The 19,878-nt window shown below is 41.9% G+C and overlaps 2 protein-coding genes across 2 annotated transcripts; both read left to right on the top strand.

Annotated features, from left to right (window-relative positions):
- Positions 1-254: 254 nt before the first annotated feature.
- On the top strand, positions 255-3,776 carry myct1b (myc target 1b). The gene is made up of 2 exons (XM_055057219.1): positions 255-347; positions 1,215-3,776. Exons 1-2 carry the CDS (start codon positions 293-295, stop codon positions 1,712-1,714), a joined length of 555 nt encoding a protein of 184 aa, XP_054913194.1. The 5' UTR covers positions 255-292; the 3' UTR covers positions 1,715-3,776.
- A 714-nt stretch (positions 3,777-4,490) lies between these two features.
- Positions 4,491-19,551, top strand: tulp4b (TUB like protein 4b). The gene is made up of 16 exons (XM_055057188.1): positions 4,491-4,910; positions 5,534-5,826; positions 7,445-7,717; positions 8,301-8,429; positions 8,584-8,745; positions 8,885-9,065; positions 9,162-9,269; positions 9,659-9,825; positions 10,668-10,892; positions 11,054-11,288; positions 12,817-12,940; positions 13,043-13,187; positions 13,986-14,079; positions 14,180-14,323; positions 14,422-17,855; positions 17,952-19,551. Exons 2-16 carry the CDS (start codon positions 5,809-5,811, stop codon positions 18,066-18,068), a joined length of 5,556 nt encoding a protein of 1,851 aa, XP_054913163.1. The 5' UTR covers positions 4,491-4,910; positions 5,534-5,808; the 3' UTR covers positions 18,069-19,551.
- The last annotated feature ends 327 nt before the right edge of the window (positions 19,552-19,878 follow it).

The raw sequence follows: 19,878 nt of genomic DNA, 5'->3' as shown, positions 1-19,878 counted from the left end.
CTCTGCTTTTATGTTTATGAAAGCACTACTAACAGGAGTTTTGTTATGAGGTATTGATCGTAAGGAAATGATGCAAAAGGAAGTAACACTGCTTCCTAGTGTTATGTCCCACGCAGATAAGCGGCGCGTTTACTAAATTTAAAGCCGTAGAGGGGAAGGAAGCATGACAGCAAGGTTTCCGCCACACCAAAAACTGTTGGGATTGAAAAGCCTGTCTTGGAAAAAAGAAAAGCTCAGTTTCTGTGAATGTTTGAGTCCGTGTGGAGCTCAAAAACCAGCTCATGGTGGGAAAATGGCACTGAATGAAACGAATGCATTTTTGGAAATATTAAAATCATTTAATGTTGGTAAGTGGATCTTAACTTTTTGGTTGCAAAGTTCTCTTTAAAGGGCTTTTGTTGTTGTTGTTGCAGAAGCTACTTATATGCAAACAGAGATGTGTGTCAAATGTATAGGGAGCAATTGTAGTTTCACAAAATTAAATGCAATTTCGCAAAAGAATGGTAATCTGTTAAAGTTAGTCGAAACAATGGTTCGTATACTGCAGCAGGTTTCTTTTGTGTATTGAAATTTCTTAATCTGCTTTTTGGATATATGGTGGATATTTTTCTTATTGTCTTCAGGTTCATTTAAAAAGGCTTTTATTCACGTTAGTTACAACCTAAAGTATTTTTGTTTGATGAATTTACTATTTTTTTTATTTTATTTTGATCTTTGAGTCTGTTTCCCTTGACCATTAAGTTTCTTTGTTTTAAAAATGCAACAAAAACCAACCACTTATCATTGGCAGTTTGTCCGTATTTCAAAAAGAACATGAAATCTAATAATAACAATATACAGAGATTTGTTTCAGCTTCGTCTGCTTGTTCTTCAGCAGGGTAGAGCTGCAGCACATAGCCTGTGAACCCACACACCGTGCATGATGTAAGGTCTTATGTAAAAGTGGCCATTTACAGCAGTATGTGCAACAATAAGTCAATACAACAGAGTAGAAAAACAACTGCTTGGCATAGACCATTCTGGTAACACTTGTCTTCCTGTTGTCCGTTCTGGCTGAGGGTTTAAAGTGTTGTTGAAATCACCATCTGGGGAAATAATTTCCCTCGTTTGCGGAGCAACACAATGCATCTGTCCGCCCACTCCACCAAACATTCCCATTTCATCTGTCTTAGCCTCCCTCGGATGACTCCACATGCTGCTTTGTCTTCACCCAGGTGATATGATCCTCGCCTTCTGCTTATCTATTCTCGTGGGCCTGCTGCTGGGAGCTTTGATCTACGTTCTGTTGACCTGGGCATCAAGACGGCGGGCCACGGCCAGGATCACACGGCGCTCCAAAAAGAAATCCGGCAGCTCGCGACGTGACCCCACGGGCAGCCAGTTTGGCCTTTACCGAAGCACTTTCCTGAGTGTTTATAGGCAGCCCTCTCTAGAGCCGGTGGGCCCCTTGGGGAGTAAACCCGGCGCTGAGACATCCACCTTTCGGCCGCTACCCAAAAAGAGCAGGCCCAGCCTGGACATGGGAGACGACACACGGGTAACCATGTCAGAGGACACAGTGGCCATGGACTCTTCTGATTCAGCCTCCCTCGTACCAAGCAAGAGGAATTCCTTCTGGCTGGGCGGCAACGGGCTTAAAGGATTCCTTCCCTCACACACTCCACCTCCTGCATATGACAGCGTCATCCATGCCTTCCAGGAGACTTGCACTTAAAGCTGTTGGTATGACAACAAGAACTGAGTCTGCTTTTTTTTTTTTTTGTTAAGCATCTACAGACTGTTAAAACAGACTACAGTTGCAATGTTTTTGTAATAACTACACATTTAGTTAGATTTTTTTTTTCTTTAATGAAAAAGTGCTACAGTGGCTCTTGAAAGCCACCTCAGTTAACTTTGACTTTTGGTGCGTTCACACCAAACGCGTTTTGAGTGTCAGGTGCATTTGGTTTACGTTCAAAGACTACGTGGAGCGTTGGACGTGCTCTACGCATCAAACGCTCCTAAAGGTTTGAATTGGCCCTCGACATGCCTGATGCTCAAAACATGCCATAATTGTGGCTTTACAGAAATAAATGTGGGAAAACAACCTTATTGTTTTACCTTACTGATAAGAGCTAAGGTTTTTAATCAGATTTACTATAAATAATGGTGGTTATATACCATAAAAAAATTAAATAAGTTACATTAAATTAAATGTGCTTGACGCAAATATGATTTATTTGCTTATAAAAATTTTGAAACTATTTTTGTTTAGTTTTCCTTTTTCTTGTCACATATTCCTTCGTTTTTAGTTGAATTGAGGAGACTGAAAGTCACGTCATGTGAAAAGTTTAACAGCTGACTTATATTATATCTAATCTCATTTTTCACATCACAACCCGTTATAATTTTATTGTCTTCAAATAACTGCTCTATTTTTTCCTTGGAAATCCTGAAAATTTAAATTTCTTGTGTCAAACCAAAAAATAACACACTAACATTTTGTGGAAGAGTAATGCATAAAATATTAGCAATGATTAAAAAAATAAATCATATTTGCATGCAAATTCTTCAATCTATATAAGTTCTATATTGAAATAAATAGTTTAAGAATGGTTTATACATGTTGCAGATTTGTTGGGACAGTGAAACTCCAAACGTAAGGAATATTTCTTCCAAATTTGGATTGGAACATCTGGACTCTATGAGCCACCGTAAACCATGGAAGTCAATTCAATTTTTCAAGTGTTTGGCAGAATAAATGCATAAAAAAATACACTCTTTTCTGTGAGCTTTAGGCTTAAGCTGTAACATCAAGTTACGCTCATTTTCCTTTAAAGTATTTCCACATAGCTTTTGCAAGTCAGTGACTACCATACATGATACTATCGTTTGCATCACTTCCTGAAATATCGCCTTGCCTAAATCTCATCAGACACATATGTTTGATTGTTGGGGGGATTTTATTATACCAAACAACCTAGAAGTTATGCTCACTCTCATTCAAACATGGCGTCCTTCTAGAAGTGGCACTGGTGTTTGTAGGAGAATAATATGACATCGACAGGCATCTGTAATTTGTTGGTGGGCGGAGTCAGAAGTAACTGACATATTTTAAGAAAGATTGATAAATGTTATTAATGATCTGATTGTTAGATTTCTATTCAATGTTGAAGGCCTGTTTTATAGTCTTACTAGAATTTAAAAAAAGTCTGGCCTTTGGCCTTCTGATGGTGAAGGTGTTATGTTGTGTATTAAATTTCCTTATCTTGCACCAGACAGTCACTTTATTTAGCATCTCATGAGCCAAGAAAATATCAATATTTGCATAATGAGACTTTTTCTGTTTAGATGTGAATGATTGTCTGTTTTGTGTGTCACTGAGATGGACTGGTGTCCTGTCCAGCATTTACCCTGTCCAGTGATCATTGGAGATAAGCAGTGGACAGATCATTCATCCCTTGTTTAGCTACCCAGGTCGTAAGTTATGTTGCTCAACCCTCTTCTTTGGTAAAATAGCTTTACTGTTATAGGTTTTGACAACCTAGGCCACTATGCAACATCCCTGAATCCAAACTTGAATATATATAAAGATACAATCAAATCTACCCTGAACCTTTCATATTTGTCTTTAGCAAACGCCTCAAGTTGGTCTGGATCTAAATAAGTATACTATCACTTTCCTAAAATGATGGAGTAGGCTAAGTCATTTTGCCCAAAGTGTGTTTTGTTATTGTTGTCTTTTTTTGTTGTTGTTTTTTTTTTGGCTAAATCATCTTCTGGCAAAAAAAAAAAAAAAAAAAGAGGTGGTGATTTTTATTTTATCTAAACTAAAAAAAAGTTTAGATAAGCTTTGGGAAGCTTCCCAAAGCTTTTGGGAAGTTCTGGAATTTGCCTTTGGTATTTATATATTTATATTTATAGCCAAACCCAATACAACACCAGATAGTGTGAAATATCGCACTATCTGGTGACTATATTTGGCATAAGTCACCAAATAGTGACTTATTTTGAAAGTTCACTGGAAGTGTTATTATTTGTTTTGCCACTATTCAAGCCTTGCAACAAAATTTCGCTTAAAATTTAAATGTACACTAGGACAATAAAGTGACTCTGTGTCTATGTATATCTATGTCTAGGCAATAGCCACGAGCAGTAAAATATGAATGAAATTTTATAATAGTCTCACTTCCATTGCTCTGCTTTATAATGGCAATGTAATTTTCGTGCTGTTATAAAAATACTGTTAAAAATCCCCAACATGCCCCAATATGTGATTTTTTTTTTCCATAAAAGCAAAAACTCTACAATTAAGAAATAAATGTCAAAAGCACATGGTTCAAATCTTGTTGCACTGTCTATTTATTTATTTATTCAGTCAATTTTTTAAAAATTATTATTAATTTGCAGGCTTTAGCGTATTTTCAATGATTTCTTGGAAACAAATAGCAAAATTACAAACCTAACCACGCTCACGGTTACAGCCATCACAAGGACGCGGCGAAAGAAAAATGCAGATTGTGCGATTCTGCCAGGAATCACAGCTGCACACTGCACGGCAGGTACGCTTTCAGAGAGTGGGTGCGCCGGACGAGGTTGCCATCCAGAACGGAAACCCCCGTTTGCGCGAAGCAGGAAACACTCGGAAGCGTTTGAACGATTTGTTGGCCTCCGGGCGATAGAAGCTGATACGAAATGAAAGTCGGAGTCGTTACGTTTAGCGCTTCCTGTAGCGGTGAACAATTTGCGTTTGGCGCACGGGTTGAATCCGCGCCGGGTGAAGCCCTGCAGCATTTCCACGCCACCTGCCTCATGGCAACCCCTCTTAAAGGCACAGGCACTAAGTGCGCCAAAGGAGAAGCGCCTGGCAACACTACGGCACTGTCTATCATTTCAGGACTAGCAGATAGATATTCTTATCTTGGTGACAGGTACGTACCGCTTGAAATTAATGTAAATGTAAACATATTTAATATAAGTGGGCGCATGTGTCATTTTTAAGCCCCTGCATTCGTCGCGATACGAGCTCTGACTCAGTCAGACAGCTGGGTGATGCGGGTACGTATGAGACGCCTCTGAATAAGAAAGCGCCAGATGCAACCTGTCATTTTGTGAGGTTTCCAAACGAGCTGCTTTGTCTTCGACTCACAATTCACTCCAAGCCCTTAGTCAAACGTAACTCGTTTCTGTTTTAACAGCTTATTGACGTCACAGTGCAGTCGCTCTAAACATTGAAGGGTTTTTATGTAATATCTGCGACGCCTGAGTAAATATCCGCGCGCGATTTCTGCTCTGCCGGTAACGGTGAGGCGCGGACAGCATCAGTACCCATGGAGACCAGCTCTCCAATGCGGTGCTGGCGTTGCATAGGCACTGAGAAACACTCAATATGAACGGCGATGCTCGGAATGACACCGCCGTTTCTCAGCTAAAAATCTCTCAACCCTTTTACTTGTTGATCTGCTGCGTTTTTTTTTTTTTCTGTATTTATACCCCCCCACAACCCTTCACGCTGACGTCTTTTTTCTTATTATTTCTTCCTCCACTGCAACAGGACCGCACACGTCTCCGGGATGGGTGACTGGCATCTGAGGAGGCACGCATCTTCAAATGGCAAATTCTAAAGCGCAGATTTGAATGAGTGGCTGGATGGATGCATGGATGCGTGAATGAATGAAGGAAGAGCTGGATACCCTCTGGCTGTATGATGCATTTTACCTCCCTATTGTAGGTCCCCTTTTAAGCACCAACAGGAAAACAGCCATTACCCTTCAGTGCTTCATCTGGATGAAAATATGGACACCTTCAGAGGACGCGTTTTGATTCACCATGCCCAGGAACTATGAGGTATTTCGAGCCGCTGTCAAATTGTCACTACTGAATTGGGTTTAGCCAGTGTTTTCCCCCATGGCACTACGTTGCATAATGTCAGCCGGCATACATTGAATATGTGCAGAAAATGTCTCCAACTTAAATTTGTAAGATTAGCTTTTTGAAAGCGTGGTAGAAGAGAATACTACTGGTTGATATTCCCATTTGACATAAAGGAAAGGACATGAATATCTTAGCTCTGGTTTGCAAAATTTCACATATTTTATCTATATGCTTTAATTTCATTTTGTGAATGATGATAAATAGAGCTGTAGTGATGATGTAACCCACAGACAAATCCTGGAGCTGCTCCATGAGCAGTGAATAAAAGGGACTACAGCAAGAACATTATGAGCAGTCGTAAGTGGCACATTTAGTGATTCACTCGTACGTGTTAAAATCCATGCTGCCAGTCAAAATTAAATTGCACAGAATTTTCTAAAACAAAACAAAACATTGTAAGTCTCCTGGTTTTATTTATCTGCCTATGTTGTTTGTTGCTGGTTTGGGCCGCTGCGGTGTGTCATGGCCTCTTTGACCAATAAAAAGTAGCCCTCTATTGTAAGGTGAAAGGGAAATTACATATTCTACCAGCAAACATCTGAGAAGTGTGGCATGTCTTTGTGTTCAGGGTCTCTTTCCTATAATATCCTTGAGTAAAATTCAGTTTGGGTCTGTCTACGGGAAGTTTGAGTCTCTGAAGCCGTGGAAAGACTTAAAAATTGCTCTTCATCCAGTCTGAGCTAGAGCTACTTTGCAAAGAAGAAGGTCCAGACATTTCAGTCTCCAGATGTGGAAAGCTAGACAAACATTTCTGCAGCTGTATATGTAGGAAAAGTAGACGAAAGCATTGGCTTAGAGGAGCTGGACACAAATGCACAACATGCTTTTAAAAACACAGAAAATTATTTATGATCATTATTATCTACCTCAAAATTCTACACTGTTTGTTGATCTATCAGCTAAAGCCTCAATAAAATACATTGCAGGTAGAGGTTGTAACATTAAAATAATAAAAAGTTTAAGAGGTATGAAAAGATGTTCAGGACACAGTATGTAAGGGTGAATTTTTTTTCTGGGTTTGTTTCATTTGAACTCCTCCACATCTCACCTCAGAACTAAAATATGAATCCCACCTCCCATTTATCGCATCTTCATTTTGTGACAGAACAATCACTGCAAGTTATTTTAAAGTCTGCTGGTTTATGGTAGATTTACTTTAGTACACGCTGGCTTTAAAAAAGGTGTTTAGATCATATGATGCAATGTTCTTTGAATTTAAAAACAAGCATCTGCTCAATATGGGCAGCAACAATCAATGATCCGTTTCATCCACTTTAACCTGAGATTGTTCTGTCGCTTTTTGCTTCGTTGGTCAATAAATCATTTTCAAACCAATTTTTCCATATTTCACTTCCCACTGACCATGAAAATAACAGTGCAAAAGTATCCCGAGCTTCCCTGAAAAGGCATTTTTGAGTAAAAACGTAGAGCCACGCACCAACACAAACCGAAAATGTACTCAAGTTTCAATACAAGTCGCCACATTGTGTTGCTGCAGCTCCAACGTGTCACTTTCTCTTGTCTCGCTTAGCAGCCTGGCCAGTCAGTAGGGATGTTGGCCGCCGTGGAACATGGTCCCATCCTGTGCAGCGACTCCAACATCCTCTGCCTCTCGTGGAAGGGCCGGGTCCCCAAGAGCGAGAAGGACAAGCCGGTGTGCCGGAGACGCTACTACGAGGAGGGCTGGCTCGCCACGGGGAACGGGAGAGGAGTCGTCGGGGTGACGTTCACTTCGAGTCACTGCAGGAGGGACAGAAGCACACCGCAGAGAATCAATTTTAACTTGCGAGGACACAACAGTGAGGTATTTTAGTGATATTTTGTGATACTCAATGTGAAATTTGCAATAATTAAGAACTTTAGTGTCTTAATGGCTGCTGTCAATGGTTCCTGTGCTGTTCTTAAGCATCCTAACCAATTTGTTGTGACAAGTTGGGATCAGATGGTTGAAACTTGACACAATCAAAGGGCTCCTCGAATGTGGACTATTCCAAAAAAAATTATTTTGATCTAAGAAACCAAGCGATTGAAAAGAAGCTATACCAATTGTGCCAGAAGCTTGTTTGCAAAATAATAAACTGTAAAAGTAAGAATCAAATCATTTTCAGCTTTTGTTTAAAGTCGCTTTTTTTGCCAAAAAGGGCCTTATTGCATTCATGAACTTGTCATTGGTTTTATTATTAGTACATATTTCTTTCTGGTGCTATTTTTATCCGCCTGTGTGCTGACTCTCCTTCCAACTGCTTTGGCTCTTAAAAGCCTGTTCTGCCTCAAAGTCTTTTTTTAGACTCGTGTTTATGCGGCACATTACTCTTGAAAGTTTCTCTCCGCAGACAGCCACCTGTGCTTTTAGAAAATGGAAGAAAGCTTGCTTTGCTCCTTTGCAGGTCGTCTTGGTGCGCTGGAATGAGCCCTTCCAGAAGTTGGCTACCTGTGATATGGAAGGAGGCATCTTTGTATGGATCCAGTATGAGGGAAGGTGGTCTGTGGAGTTAGTGAATGACAGAGGAGCCCAGGTGTGTAATTTCATTATTGTGTTTCAGTAAATAATAGTAATAATAATAATTTTTTTAAAAAAACGCAGCATGCATTTGTTACAAATATAAACCCTGTCATCGCTTTAGTTGTTTCACACCAATACCCCGAACAGTATATCTTATCTCTCTTCAGGTGAGTGATTTTACTTGGTCACACGACGGCACCCAAGCACTCATCGCTTACAGGGATGGCTTTGTGTTAGTTGGCTCGGTCAGCGGGCAGAGACACTGGTCCTCAGAGATCAACCTGGAGAGTCAGATCACCTGTGGCATCTGGACACCTGATGATCAGCAGGTACAAGACGCTCTGCTGAGTTTGTAGTATCAAAACATGCTTGGTGGTACGCGTAATGTGTTAAACTGACACTCTCTCCATTTAACAGGGGCTTAGTTAGTAGTAACACAGTTATTGTTATTGAACAACTTTCCCTTAGGTGTTGTTTGGGACAGCAGATGGGCAGGTAATAGTGATGGACTGTCATGGACGGATGCTCGCTCACGTGCTGCTGCACGAGTCTGACGGCATCGTCAGCATGTCGTGGAACTGCCCCGACTTCCTGGTCGAGGACAGCACAGAGAGCGACACGGACTCCGATGACAACATCCTGCCTTTAGGTACGACTGTTTTCTCCCTCTCTCTGCTCATGACAAACATCTAATAAAGGAACGTAAAAAAAATCTTATGCATGTGCTTTTCTTCCTGCTTCCAAGTCCGAAGAGTCAAGCCTTTGTTGACAGTCACCTTCTTATCAGGAGATATCAGTTTGATGAACAACTATGATGATCTCTCTCCGGCTATTATTCGTTCAGGACTGAAAGGTATGATCCTCAAGTAAGACACTGCAACAAGGTACAATTTTCATATTTGGTAAAGATAAGGTAGCTATTGCTCATGGTGTCTTGTTCAATTCTGCAACTGTTAGATGCATCCCTGCTCCAACACATCAGCATGTGTTCAGCTCTTCAGAGTCCTTGTATCGGGCCATTCATTTTATTCAGGTGTGTTGGAGAAGGGAAGTATCTAGCGTTTGTGGAATGCTCGCTCTCAAGAACAGGACTTGGGCTGATCTATGCCAGACCAATTCCAGGTCTTAAATTTGTTTATTAAGAAATGCTGATATTGCCACTTCAGGTTCCAGCCCACATGAGTAAAAATTACAGCTTCATTGCCAACAAATTTCTCTCTAATTAAATTTTCCTCACTGTAGATGTGGAAGCCCAGTGGTGCTCTCAGGGAGACCTCTTGGCTGTGGCTGGCATGGAGAAACATGGGCTCCCAGCTGACACAGCCTGTGCATCCATTATGAGAAATGCTCTTGTTAAATTCTACAATGTACAAGGAGAGCACATATACACTCTGGAAACACCTGCACAGGTTAGTCTCTCCATAAAGCTGCAAAATAGAACTTTTATTAAAAACATTTTTTATATCATTATGTTGTGACAGTATAAGACAGATAATCTATTTAAAAAATCAAGCTCCTGTGGCCTCGCCTTGTCCTCCTAGTATTAACTGCAGAAATACACAACACAGTCAGAAACAACCAATCAGAGCGAGGGGGAGGGTTTTAGCGCTGTCAATCACTTTTGTACTCACCCAATGGTCAGAGTTGATGGGAACATGCGTGGAGCTAAATACAGGGTAAAGAAATTGTTTATGGATGCACAACACTTCAGACTGGGGTGAAACTTTACCTTTTAGCACAACAATGAACCAACAGCCAGACCTATTCACTTGTAGGTCTGGCTGTTGGTTTAGATCAAAGCACACTCATTGTTTTAGCGTTCCAGTCAAAGTCCAGACCTTAAACAAATGTAGAAGTTATGGGAAGACTTGGTGTTTGCAGATGCTCATCATTTAATCAGACCGAACTTAAGCTGTTTTAGACAAAAAAAAAATGAGCGAAAATGTCCATCTTTGCCTGTCCTACGTTTAAAGAGACATACACCCAATAATTAAAGTATTAATTCAGGTTGGGGTCTGAGTATAAATGTCTGCCTCACTTTGCAGATTTTCATTTCCCTAAAAAACTATACACTACTGTATGAAGTTCTATATTCAATCCAAGTGTTTACATGGTACCAATTTTTGGTTAAAATGTGGCAAAGTGTTGAAAACACCATTGAATATGAAAACTTTTGCAAGGCTTCATGTCTGAGACAGTTAGTTAGATAAATACCGTAGAAGTGCACAGATCTTTGGTTGCTCTGTTTCAGAGGCCCATCACCACCATCTGCTGGGGTCACAGAGACTCCCGCCTGTTCCTTGCATGTGGCCCAGCGCTCTATGTGGTGCGTGTGGAGCACAGAGTGGCCAGCCTCCAGCTCTTGTGCCAGCAGGGTATTGCGAGCGCCCTGCGCGAAGAGAAGGACGTTGGGAAACTGAACATGCCCTCGCTGCTCTGCTCTTACGTTACCTCTGCTTTTATACCGACCATCAAGGTATTTCGCTTCGGCGTATTTCCTAAAACCTACAGTTGTGTGGCTAGGTCATGCTGATCCTGCTGGGGAAGTGAGCAGAGGTCATCAGACATTAGCAAACCCACTCACGTTTTCATATTGTCCCCTTGAGCAACCAGAAATCTTCCCTGTCTTTGTACCAGCCTCCAATTCCTGACCCCAACAACATCCGCGACTTTGTCAGCTACCCAACGTCTGGGAACGAGCGGCTGCACTGCACCATGAAGCGAGCAGAGGATAGCCCTGAGGCAGGCGGCCCCTGCTACACGCTGTACCTGGAGTATCTTGGGGGGCTGGTGCCTATCCTCAAGGGAAGGCGAATCAGTAAGCTCAGGCCTGAGTTTGTCATTATGGATCCAAAAACTGAAGGCAAGCCTGGTGAGTTCACAATTGACCCTAATATCATTGAGAAATTGTGTGTATATTTTTCAGATATGCACGGAGCAATCAGAGGGCAAATTTTCCTTTCACCTACCCTGAATGTTGATCAGTCTTAAATGCAAAAAAAAAAAAAAAAGATTTATTTTCTTCCTAATCAATAATTGCACCAAAACTATAAACCATATTCTCTCTGTAAATATTTCAGCAAACAGACATGTTGTTATTAGATATTCAGTTTTTGTTGGATATAAAACTAACTACATATATCATAGAGTCGTCAAGTTATAAAACTTTGTGCATTCTTTTGATTAAGAAAGTCCAGTCAAATTTATGTGTACATTTCAGCAAAAACTCAGTGCTTCACATCATGAAAACATAACACAGTCACCAATTATGAAACAAATGCTTTTATCAAAATCATCAAATACAGCTCTGAAAAAAATTAAAGGACCATGACACTGAACCCAATTGAAAACATCATGGCTACTCCACAAAATATTAATTTCTGAACTCTTCCTGAGTTAAAACATTAGTATTGTTGTTTCTAAATGAATATTAACTGATTTTATTTGCATTATTTGAGGTCTGGAGGGACTGCATCTTTTTTTGCTAATTTGACCATTTCTCATTTTCTGCAAATAAATACTAAATTCTTGCTTGAACTCACTGCTTTGCACAGATTTCTGGAAGTTTGTTCCAGATTTGTGCAGCATAGACGCTGAATTCTGGTTCACGGGACGCAGAGCAGGCTAGAACCTAAAAACCCGAGTGACCTCGAAAGCTGATACAGTGACAAGTGGTTTACATTACAACATATTTTGGTGCTAAGCCAGTCAGTGATTTTGAACAAACAAACATAATTTGTTTAATAATCCCTGAGCTACAGGGAACCAGTGTGAGGACTTTAGAAGAGTCTTTCTGGTCTTTGTGAGATCATGAGCTGCAGCATTCTTCATCTGCTGCAGCTGATGCTGATTGATTTTTCGGGCAGAACTGTGAAGACGTTGTTGCAGTAATCAAAAATAAAGTGAAGAGAAAGGGCAATGTAAGCCAGCTAATTTTCCTCTGAAAATAGCTTATTCAAACAATCAGGACTAGTTTTACACAACACAATGGCATGTCAACAAGATCTTAGCAGTTGGCTGCTGCACATTTTATTCCTTTTTTGTGTTAAATACTTAAAAAATTGTTCCAATCTGGCTCAGAGTACCTTATTGATGTATCTCGCTATAGATGGTAAGATGAGCCATGAGGCAACACCGGATAGAACATAAAAACACATGTGTTCAAACACACTTTTATTGCTTTCCAGAAGGGGTATGCGTGCTGTGTTCTAACCATTTGCCAGGAGGAAGAACAAACGCAGTCTCCTCTCTGATGTAACATGATTTGTGGCCTGATTCAGAAATAGCCTGCGTGAGGACCGTGCATTTGGCTCGTTAAATCATTTTTATGCAACAGAAACTTAATGCCACAGACATGTTCGTTCAGTAATCTTCAGTACCGCTTGTGTTTCTTGTTCCAGAGGACGTGTGTGTGAATCCCATGATCTCCTACACAGACAGCTGTAACTGCTCCGACTCCAGTGACATTGACTTGAGTGACGAGTGGGTGGGAAAGAAGTCGCCAAAGTTATCCCGCGGAAACAGGTTACCTAGTCGGAAATGATGCCGATGAAGCCTCTGCACATTTAGGATTTGTCAATTGATGCTGTTACCTTAACAAGTCTGACAATTATTTTTTATTTTCAGATTGAATATGGATTCAAGAAAATCCCCCAAACTTTCACGCGCCAATCAAGAAGGGCAACGGTCACCACGGCTACCGACTAAAAAGCCTCCGGTTCGGTCACCCAGTCTGACCCGCCGTGAGTTTACAATGGATGGAAGCACAGAGGTACTGACCGTTACTCAAAATTATTTGTCAAAGCTGTGTGACGTCTTCAAACATAGCATATAAGACATTAGCAGTACCTTGATATTGTAATGATAGTGTCATACTCTTTTACTCACATTTTGTCACATTACAACCACAAATTCTGTTGTATTTCATTGGGGTTTTATGTATTCAACCAACACAAAGCTATGCATAATTGTTAAGACGGGGTGAAATTATATGGGAAAAGATTCCACGTTTTTATGAATAAATGTCCCTGGGTAAATATTTAGCTTGTCTTACAGCTTCAAGTTTTTTCAAGTATGTCTAAGTTTCACTGTTAAATAGCTCAAGGTCAGTCAGTCCGATCAGCATCTTGACATTCAGTGTCTTTGGATACTCTGGTTGTGGAAAGCTGGAGTCAAACATACAACCTCCATATTACTATTTGATTACTCACCACTGAAATTCATTTGGTGGTATCAGAGTGAAGAGGTGAAATAAGGTAAAAATATTTTGAGATATTCAGTAAATCACATTTAAGGCCAAGCAAACGAGGGAAGTAATCTTCCACTGGTTTTTCATCTTATGCAGGAAACCAACCGATTGCATATCAACAAGTACACCAATTATAATCCCTATACTGCAGCGTTTTTTTATTCTTTTTTTTTATTATTATTAATTGTCTTTTCAAATTGACATACATAAATTAATGTAACAGATCAAATTCCCACCCATCCGTGACCCGCACAAACCAGCTCATCATAAAAAACTCACACTATCTAGACAACATAATTTTCTATTTTTACTCTTCCACAGCACAATTACCTTGCACAAGTCACATCTAACATTTGGGGAACAAAGTTCAAAATTGTAGGACTCGCCTCTTTCCTCCCAGCCAATCTCGGTGCAGGTAAATCTCCCAAAAAAGTCCGATAGAGGTATTATTGGTCTATAAAACAGTTTATGATTCATGTTTTTTTCCTTCTTCTTTGTGCATTTCTTTGCTTCAGTGATCTATAAGACTAGTTTGCTTCATCTGCAACCGAGGCAGATGACTATCTACCTTCCTGAAGTGCGAAAAATTTCTCATGACTTCATGAGCCTGCCTGTGTTCAACCCCAATGTGTTCAGTGAGGATGAGGATGACCTACCAGGTACCATCAACAGTACAATTTTCAATTACAAAACATAGGAAATGATTAATATATGATGAGATTTCAATGTCTTTGGGTAAATTTCTGTCTTCTTAAAGTGATGGGGCCTTCTGGAGTCGCTGGAGACAACCCACCCTGTACCGTCAATATTCCCATTGCTCCCATCCACAGCCCAGCTCAAGCCATGTCTCCAACTCAAAGTATTGGACTTGTTCAATCCCTCCTGGCCAATCAGAATATTCAGCTTGATGTACTAACCAATCCGACAGCCACAGCCGCAGCAGCAGCTGCAGCGGCGGCTGCCTCAGCCTCAGTTCCCGTTCCTGATCATGGCCAAGATGCTGTTGCATCACCATACCCAATTCCAACTAGATACTCAAATCATAGTCAGGGGATTTTCAGTGGGTTAGACATGGGTCCTCTTCTCCCTGGTACTCTGCCTCCCCCACCGCCTCCTCACCACCTACCGCCACAGCCCCACTCGCAGCGGGCTCACTCACAGCAGCCTCGCCAGCAGCCATCGAAACAGTCCCATACGGTGCAAGCGCAGCAGCAGCTGCAGCAGCAACAGCAATTGCAGCAGCAACAGCAACTGCAGCAGCAACAGCAACTGCAGCAGCAACTGCAACAGCAGCAGCAGAAGATGCATCATCACCAACTGCAACAGCAGCAACAACAGCACCATCCGTCCCAGTCACAACAGCAGCAACACCACCATCAGTCTCAGACACAACAGCAGCAGCAGCAACAGCCACAACAGCTGCAGCAGCTGCATCACCCACAGAATCTTCATCCACAGACCCAACATCATCAACACCAGGCTCAACAGCACCCGCCAGTCCAACAGACCCAACAGCAGGCGGCAACTCAACAGCTTCAACAGCAGCAAATCCAACAGCAGCAGCACCAGATGCAGCTGCAGCACGAGCAGATGCAGCAGCAGCAGCAGCAAATGCAACAGCAGCAGCAGCAGATCCGGCAGCAGATCCAGGAGATGAGGCAGCAGCAGCAGCAGTTGCAGCAGCAGCATCAGCAGATCCAGCAGCAACATCAGCAGATGCAGAGGCAGCACCAACAAATGCAGCAGCAGCTAAAAATGCAGATGTCGCTGCCACCGCCTCCCACTGGCTATCCGACCATTTCCCTACAACAGATCCATCTTCTTCCTTCAATCCCTCCTCCCACCGCTGTGCCTGAGCTGGACAGGGGGGACCACACACATACGCTGAAGCCAATTCTTCCACGGACGTTACCTCCTTCCTTCAGTGACACAGATGGAGCTGTGGAGATCCAGATGAGGAAAGTAAACCCCCCACCTCCGTACCCAGGGACCGTGGTGTCTGCGGCAGCGGCTACAGCAGCTGCTGCTCCTCAAACGTTCATTACAAATTGTGACAGCCCAAGTGTCCTGGCTCCCGATCCCTGCCTGAAGAAAGACGAATTTTTGCTTCACCCGGTCACTTTGCAATACCCAACACCTCTGGGGTACGAACGAATCACCACCTTTGACAGCAGTGGCAATGTAGAGGAGGTGTGTCGCCCACGGAGACGCCTCATTCGCAATCAGAATGCATACTCTGTTCATGGCATTGGAGGTTCTGCAACTCTTAAAGTGACTTCCACTGAAAATAAAAAAATTCAACTACCATACAGCTCAGCCACGTTGAGTCGTCTGTCTGTCCCTCGGTATTCTATACCAAATGGAGACCCTCCTCCGTACCCAGATCCGGCCAATCAGGTAACTGCTACTCTTCCTCCTCCTCAGAAAATCGACAGCAGTCTGATTCATGCCACTCTACGTCGTGAGCGCAGAGATGTGGGACTCAAAGTGCCACAAATGATGGACAGCTCGAGAACTTTGCCCACCAAGGCGAAAATGAACAGTGCGTTGTCTCTTTCCTACCAGCAGAGGGTGCCCACTGCGTTGTACACGTGCACACAGTGCAGCAGTAACAGCAGTAGCACCAGTGTCAGTGTAACCGGAGGGGGCACTACAAGTAGTGGCATCGCAGGCGGCACGGTTGTGAGGCAAGACTTCCCACCAGGCAAAGGGGCTCATCACAGCACCATCATAGTGCACTCCAAAAGTGCCTCACCGCTGGCGTCTCAGTCGTCTTACAGTCTACTGGGAGCAGTAGATAACAGCCGGGACAGAACAGTGTACGTAAACTCTGCGTTTACTGAAGACGAGACGCTGAATCAGCAGTGTCACCTTGAGAAATCTGTTCGTCAGTTGAATCTGGGCGATGGCAGTATGACAGTCAAACGCCCTCCGCCTTATCAATGGGACACCTCCACCGCAGAGGACTTCTGGCTTACTCCAGAGCAGACGATGTTAGCCCCGCCACCAGGAAATCCTAAACCACCCCCGCTCATCATCAGTCAGGCTCAGCACTTGGATGTTACTCGGCTTCCTTTTGTCCTCACAACAAAGCCTCCAACCAGTCTGAACACAAGCACTCTTACCTTCCCATCTGGATACCAGATATCCCTCTCACCTTTCCCCCCTGGTGTGGGTCACAGTGGACCTCCACTACAGACCCTACAGAACCCTCCACCACAGTGTTCCCCAAATGATGTAGTTACCTCAGTATCCTTTGCCCAACAGGATCCTAGTTTGGTCTTACCACCAGCGTACCCTCCAAACTTGGCTAACTTGACTTGCTGTCCTCTCCCTCCATTGTATCCTGGAGCCAGCTCATGCGCTGGACTTCAGCTTCACCCTGTCAGTTTACATCCTTGGAACCCTTACCCCTGTCCACCACCAATGCAAGATCCTCCAGCTCCTCCCCTGCCGACCAAAACTCATCAGATTTTAGAAAAGCCTCTACTCTCCCCACCTCCTCCCACGGCTCCACCTCCACCACCTCCGCTACCACCTCCTCCCCCGCCCACTGAGTTGGTCCCATCCAAAAGTGCCACTGAAGACCAAGCAGATTCTGCCAACAATTTTCCCGAGCCATCATCCCTTAATGAAAGCCCCGTTCCTCAGGAGTCGGAACGCTTTAGCAAGAAGAGCCGCAAAAGGCTCGACAGCAGGGCAGAGGAGGGCAACATGCCCACAGTCTCTGAGAGCAGATCGAGAAAGGAAGGGCGGGCGCTCTCTGACTTCAACACCCTCATTTCCAGCCCACGGCTTGGCAGTAGAGAGAAGAAGAAGCCAAAGGGGCAGAGAGAGCAACTCAATAAGACTAAGAAAATGAGCAGGACAACGAACGAGTTCCAGGACAGCTCCGAAAGTGAACCAGAGCTGTTTATTAGTGGCGACGAGCTCATGAACCAGAATCAGAGTAGCAAAAAGAGCTGGAAGAACAAGAGGAGCCTACGCATGGCAAGTGAGCTGGAAGAGATTAAGTGCCGCAAGGCCAACGAAAGAGAGGACCGCAGTTTAGGCAGCCAAGGGTTTGTCTATATCATGGCCAATAAGCAGCCGCTCTGGAACGAGGCTACGCAGGTCTATCAGCTTGACTTTGGCGGTCGGGTCACTCAGGAGTCGGCAAAAAATTTTCAGATAGAGCTGGATGGCAGGCAGGTAATGTGAAAAGCAATGACGCAAGAGTTTTAATGATGACCGAATAACTTTCTGAAACAGTAAGTGTCGTGTTTCTGATGCTCTCTGTTCTTTCAGGTGATGCAGTTTGGGCGAATCGACGGGAACGCGTACATCCTGGATTTCCAGTACCCTTTCTCGGCCGTGCAGGCGTTTGCTGTCGCCTTGGCCAATGTGACTCAAAGGCTGAAATGAAGAGTTGTTTTGCCGGTGTTGCTGTTCTGTACTGGTATTAGACTCTGATGCTCGGGACTGAGACACATTCATTACAATTTGTCCCTGATTTTTCTTCTTTTTGATTTGGCTGTTCACATACTTGTGATTCACAGTTAGTATCGAAAGCAAAGTCAGCTTGTCAAGTACTGATGGAAGCAGTTTATCCAGAACTTTGACTTAATGCTGTCGTTCAGAAATACAACAGAATAAATATTATAAGTGATAGGTCTGATATGATAAGTCTTTACATAATTGATATTCATTTCGCATTAAACAAATGCAATTTCTGAGGGTAGAATGGAGTTTGAAATTTAGAATACATCGCCTCTAAGCCATACTATAGGATATCTAACACAAATATTGCACTTTTTAAAATTTATTTAAAAGAAATCGAGTAAAGATAACTGGTTTTATTATTCGTTGTTTTTAGGATTTTGCTAACTTTGCTGATTCAAGTCTCATTGCAGGGCAGGATTAGGCGAGATTTGTTTGATTTGTTCTGCTATATGCTTTTCATGAGTGAGTCATTGCATCTGAAAGACCTGAGCAAAGTTTGGCATTGTATCTATGTTACTTCTATGAAGTGATGCAATGAGCGTTAAAATCCATCTTTTGGCAAAAAATATTACAATTTGATTCAGTGAGGCAGTAATATTTCATTGAGGCTTGCATTTTACATTTGTACATTTAATTATAATTCGTGTAATTGTACAGCCCAAACACTGTTTTTGTTTACAGAAATCCTATATTTGCTGGTTGACTAAGTCTTTGAGTGCCATATGTAAGCTAAAGTGAAATCTTTTTTTTTTTTTCTGCTGGGTGTTTATGATGCTACTTGAATCCTGCATTTGAATGTGAAGTGCTGTAGTTTCACTATTTGGAAATCAGTGCTGCTTTGAATAGATAGAGCTTTTGTGCAATAATCCCACCTACACAGAACCGATGTTGTAATTGCAAAAGAAAACATAAAGCCGCTTGCTACACTGTGGATTTAGCAAGTGACTTGCGCTTAGATGAGAAGTGCTTATATGTTGCCAACATCTTTTTTTCATTTCTTTTGTTTTTACTTATCAAATATTTTGTGATGTTACATCTGCAGACAAAAAATAAAGAAAATAATTTTGCAAAAGTGTATTTATAAGTTGTTGCAGTGAGCTGCAGGAGTGAGATTCATGTAAATTTGGTGCTAATGTATAAAAAAGATAAATTATTATTGAATGTTTGTTTCAAATTACTTTAAGGGGAAAGCCTTGGAGAGCAACAAGAAGTGCAATGATATAATTTCACAATGCTTTTTCCCCTCTGTGCAACTTTAAAGACAGTGTCTGCCAGTCATCAGCGATACTGCCTAATGAAGAGTTTGCGGCCAGATTTTATTTCTCTTGTTCTGTGATGAAAAGAAAAAAAAATGCAGGTTTGTAAGGACCTATGTGCTAGCCAAAATGTAATAAAATCTATTTATCTGCAATGTTTCTTGCCACTGTTTTATTTGTGGAGTAATTTCTCTGTTATTCCAATCTCCTGTTCACGGTACTGGAGAAAAAAAAGAGCACAACATAAATTAATAACTGTTTATCATTTACATCTGTTATTTTAACATTATAATTACTATAATTTCCATACTATTTGTTTTTCTCATTTTTTTCTATTCTGTATTTTTTTGTAAAAATATTTTCACATTATTTATATATAAATATATATTCTGTATGCATTTATTTATATCTTACATTGATATATTTTTTCTCCTGTTATGTTCCCTCTTTGCATTTTCTCCCCCGTTTTCTTTCAT

The sequence above is a fragment of the Poeciliopsis prolifica genome, unplaced genomic scaffold (assembly GCF_027474105.1).
Source record: "Poeciliopsis prolifica strain line A6 unplaced genomic scaffold, Auburn_PproV2 SCAFFOLD047, whole genome shotgun sequence".
Taxonomy (NCBI): Eukaryota; Metazoa; Chordata; class Actinopteri; order Cyprinodontiformes; family Poeciliidae; genus Poeciliopsis; species Poeciliopsis prolifica.
This window is presented reverse-complemented; position numbering and strand designations above follow the sequence as displayed.

Bases quoted from the DNA above. Each gene is read 5' to 3' on its own strand.
- myct1b (XM_055057219.1), top strand. From the start codon at position 293: ATGGCACTGAATGAAACGAATGCATTTTTGGAAATATTAAAATCATTT. The intron at 348-1,214 runs GTAAGTGGATCT...GTCTTCACCCAG, and splicing joins ATTAAAATCATTTAATGTTG to GTGATATGATCCTCGCCTTC.
- tulp4b (XM_055057188.1), top strand. The intron at 13,188-13,985 runs GTACTGACCGTT...ACTCTTCCACAG, and splicing joins CAATGGATGGAAGCACAGAG to CACAATTACCTTGCACAAGT. The intron at 14,080-14,179 runs GTAAATCTCCCA...TCTTTGCTTCAG, and splicing joins CCCAGCCAATCTCGGTGCAG to TGATCTATAAGACTAGTTTG.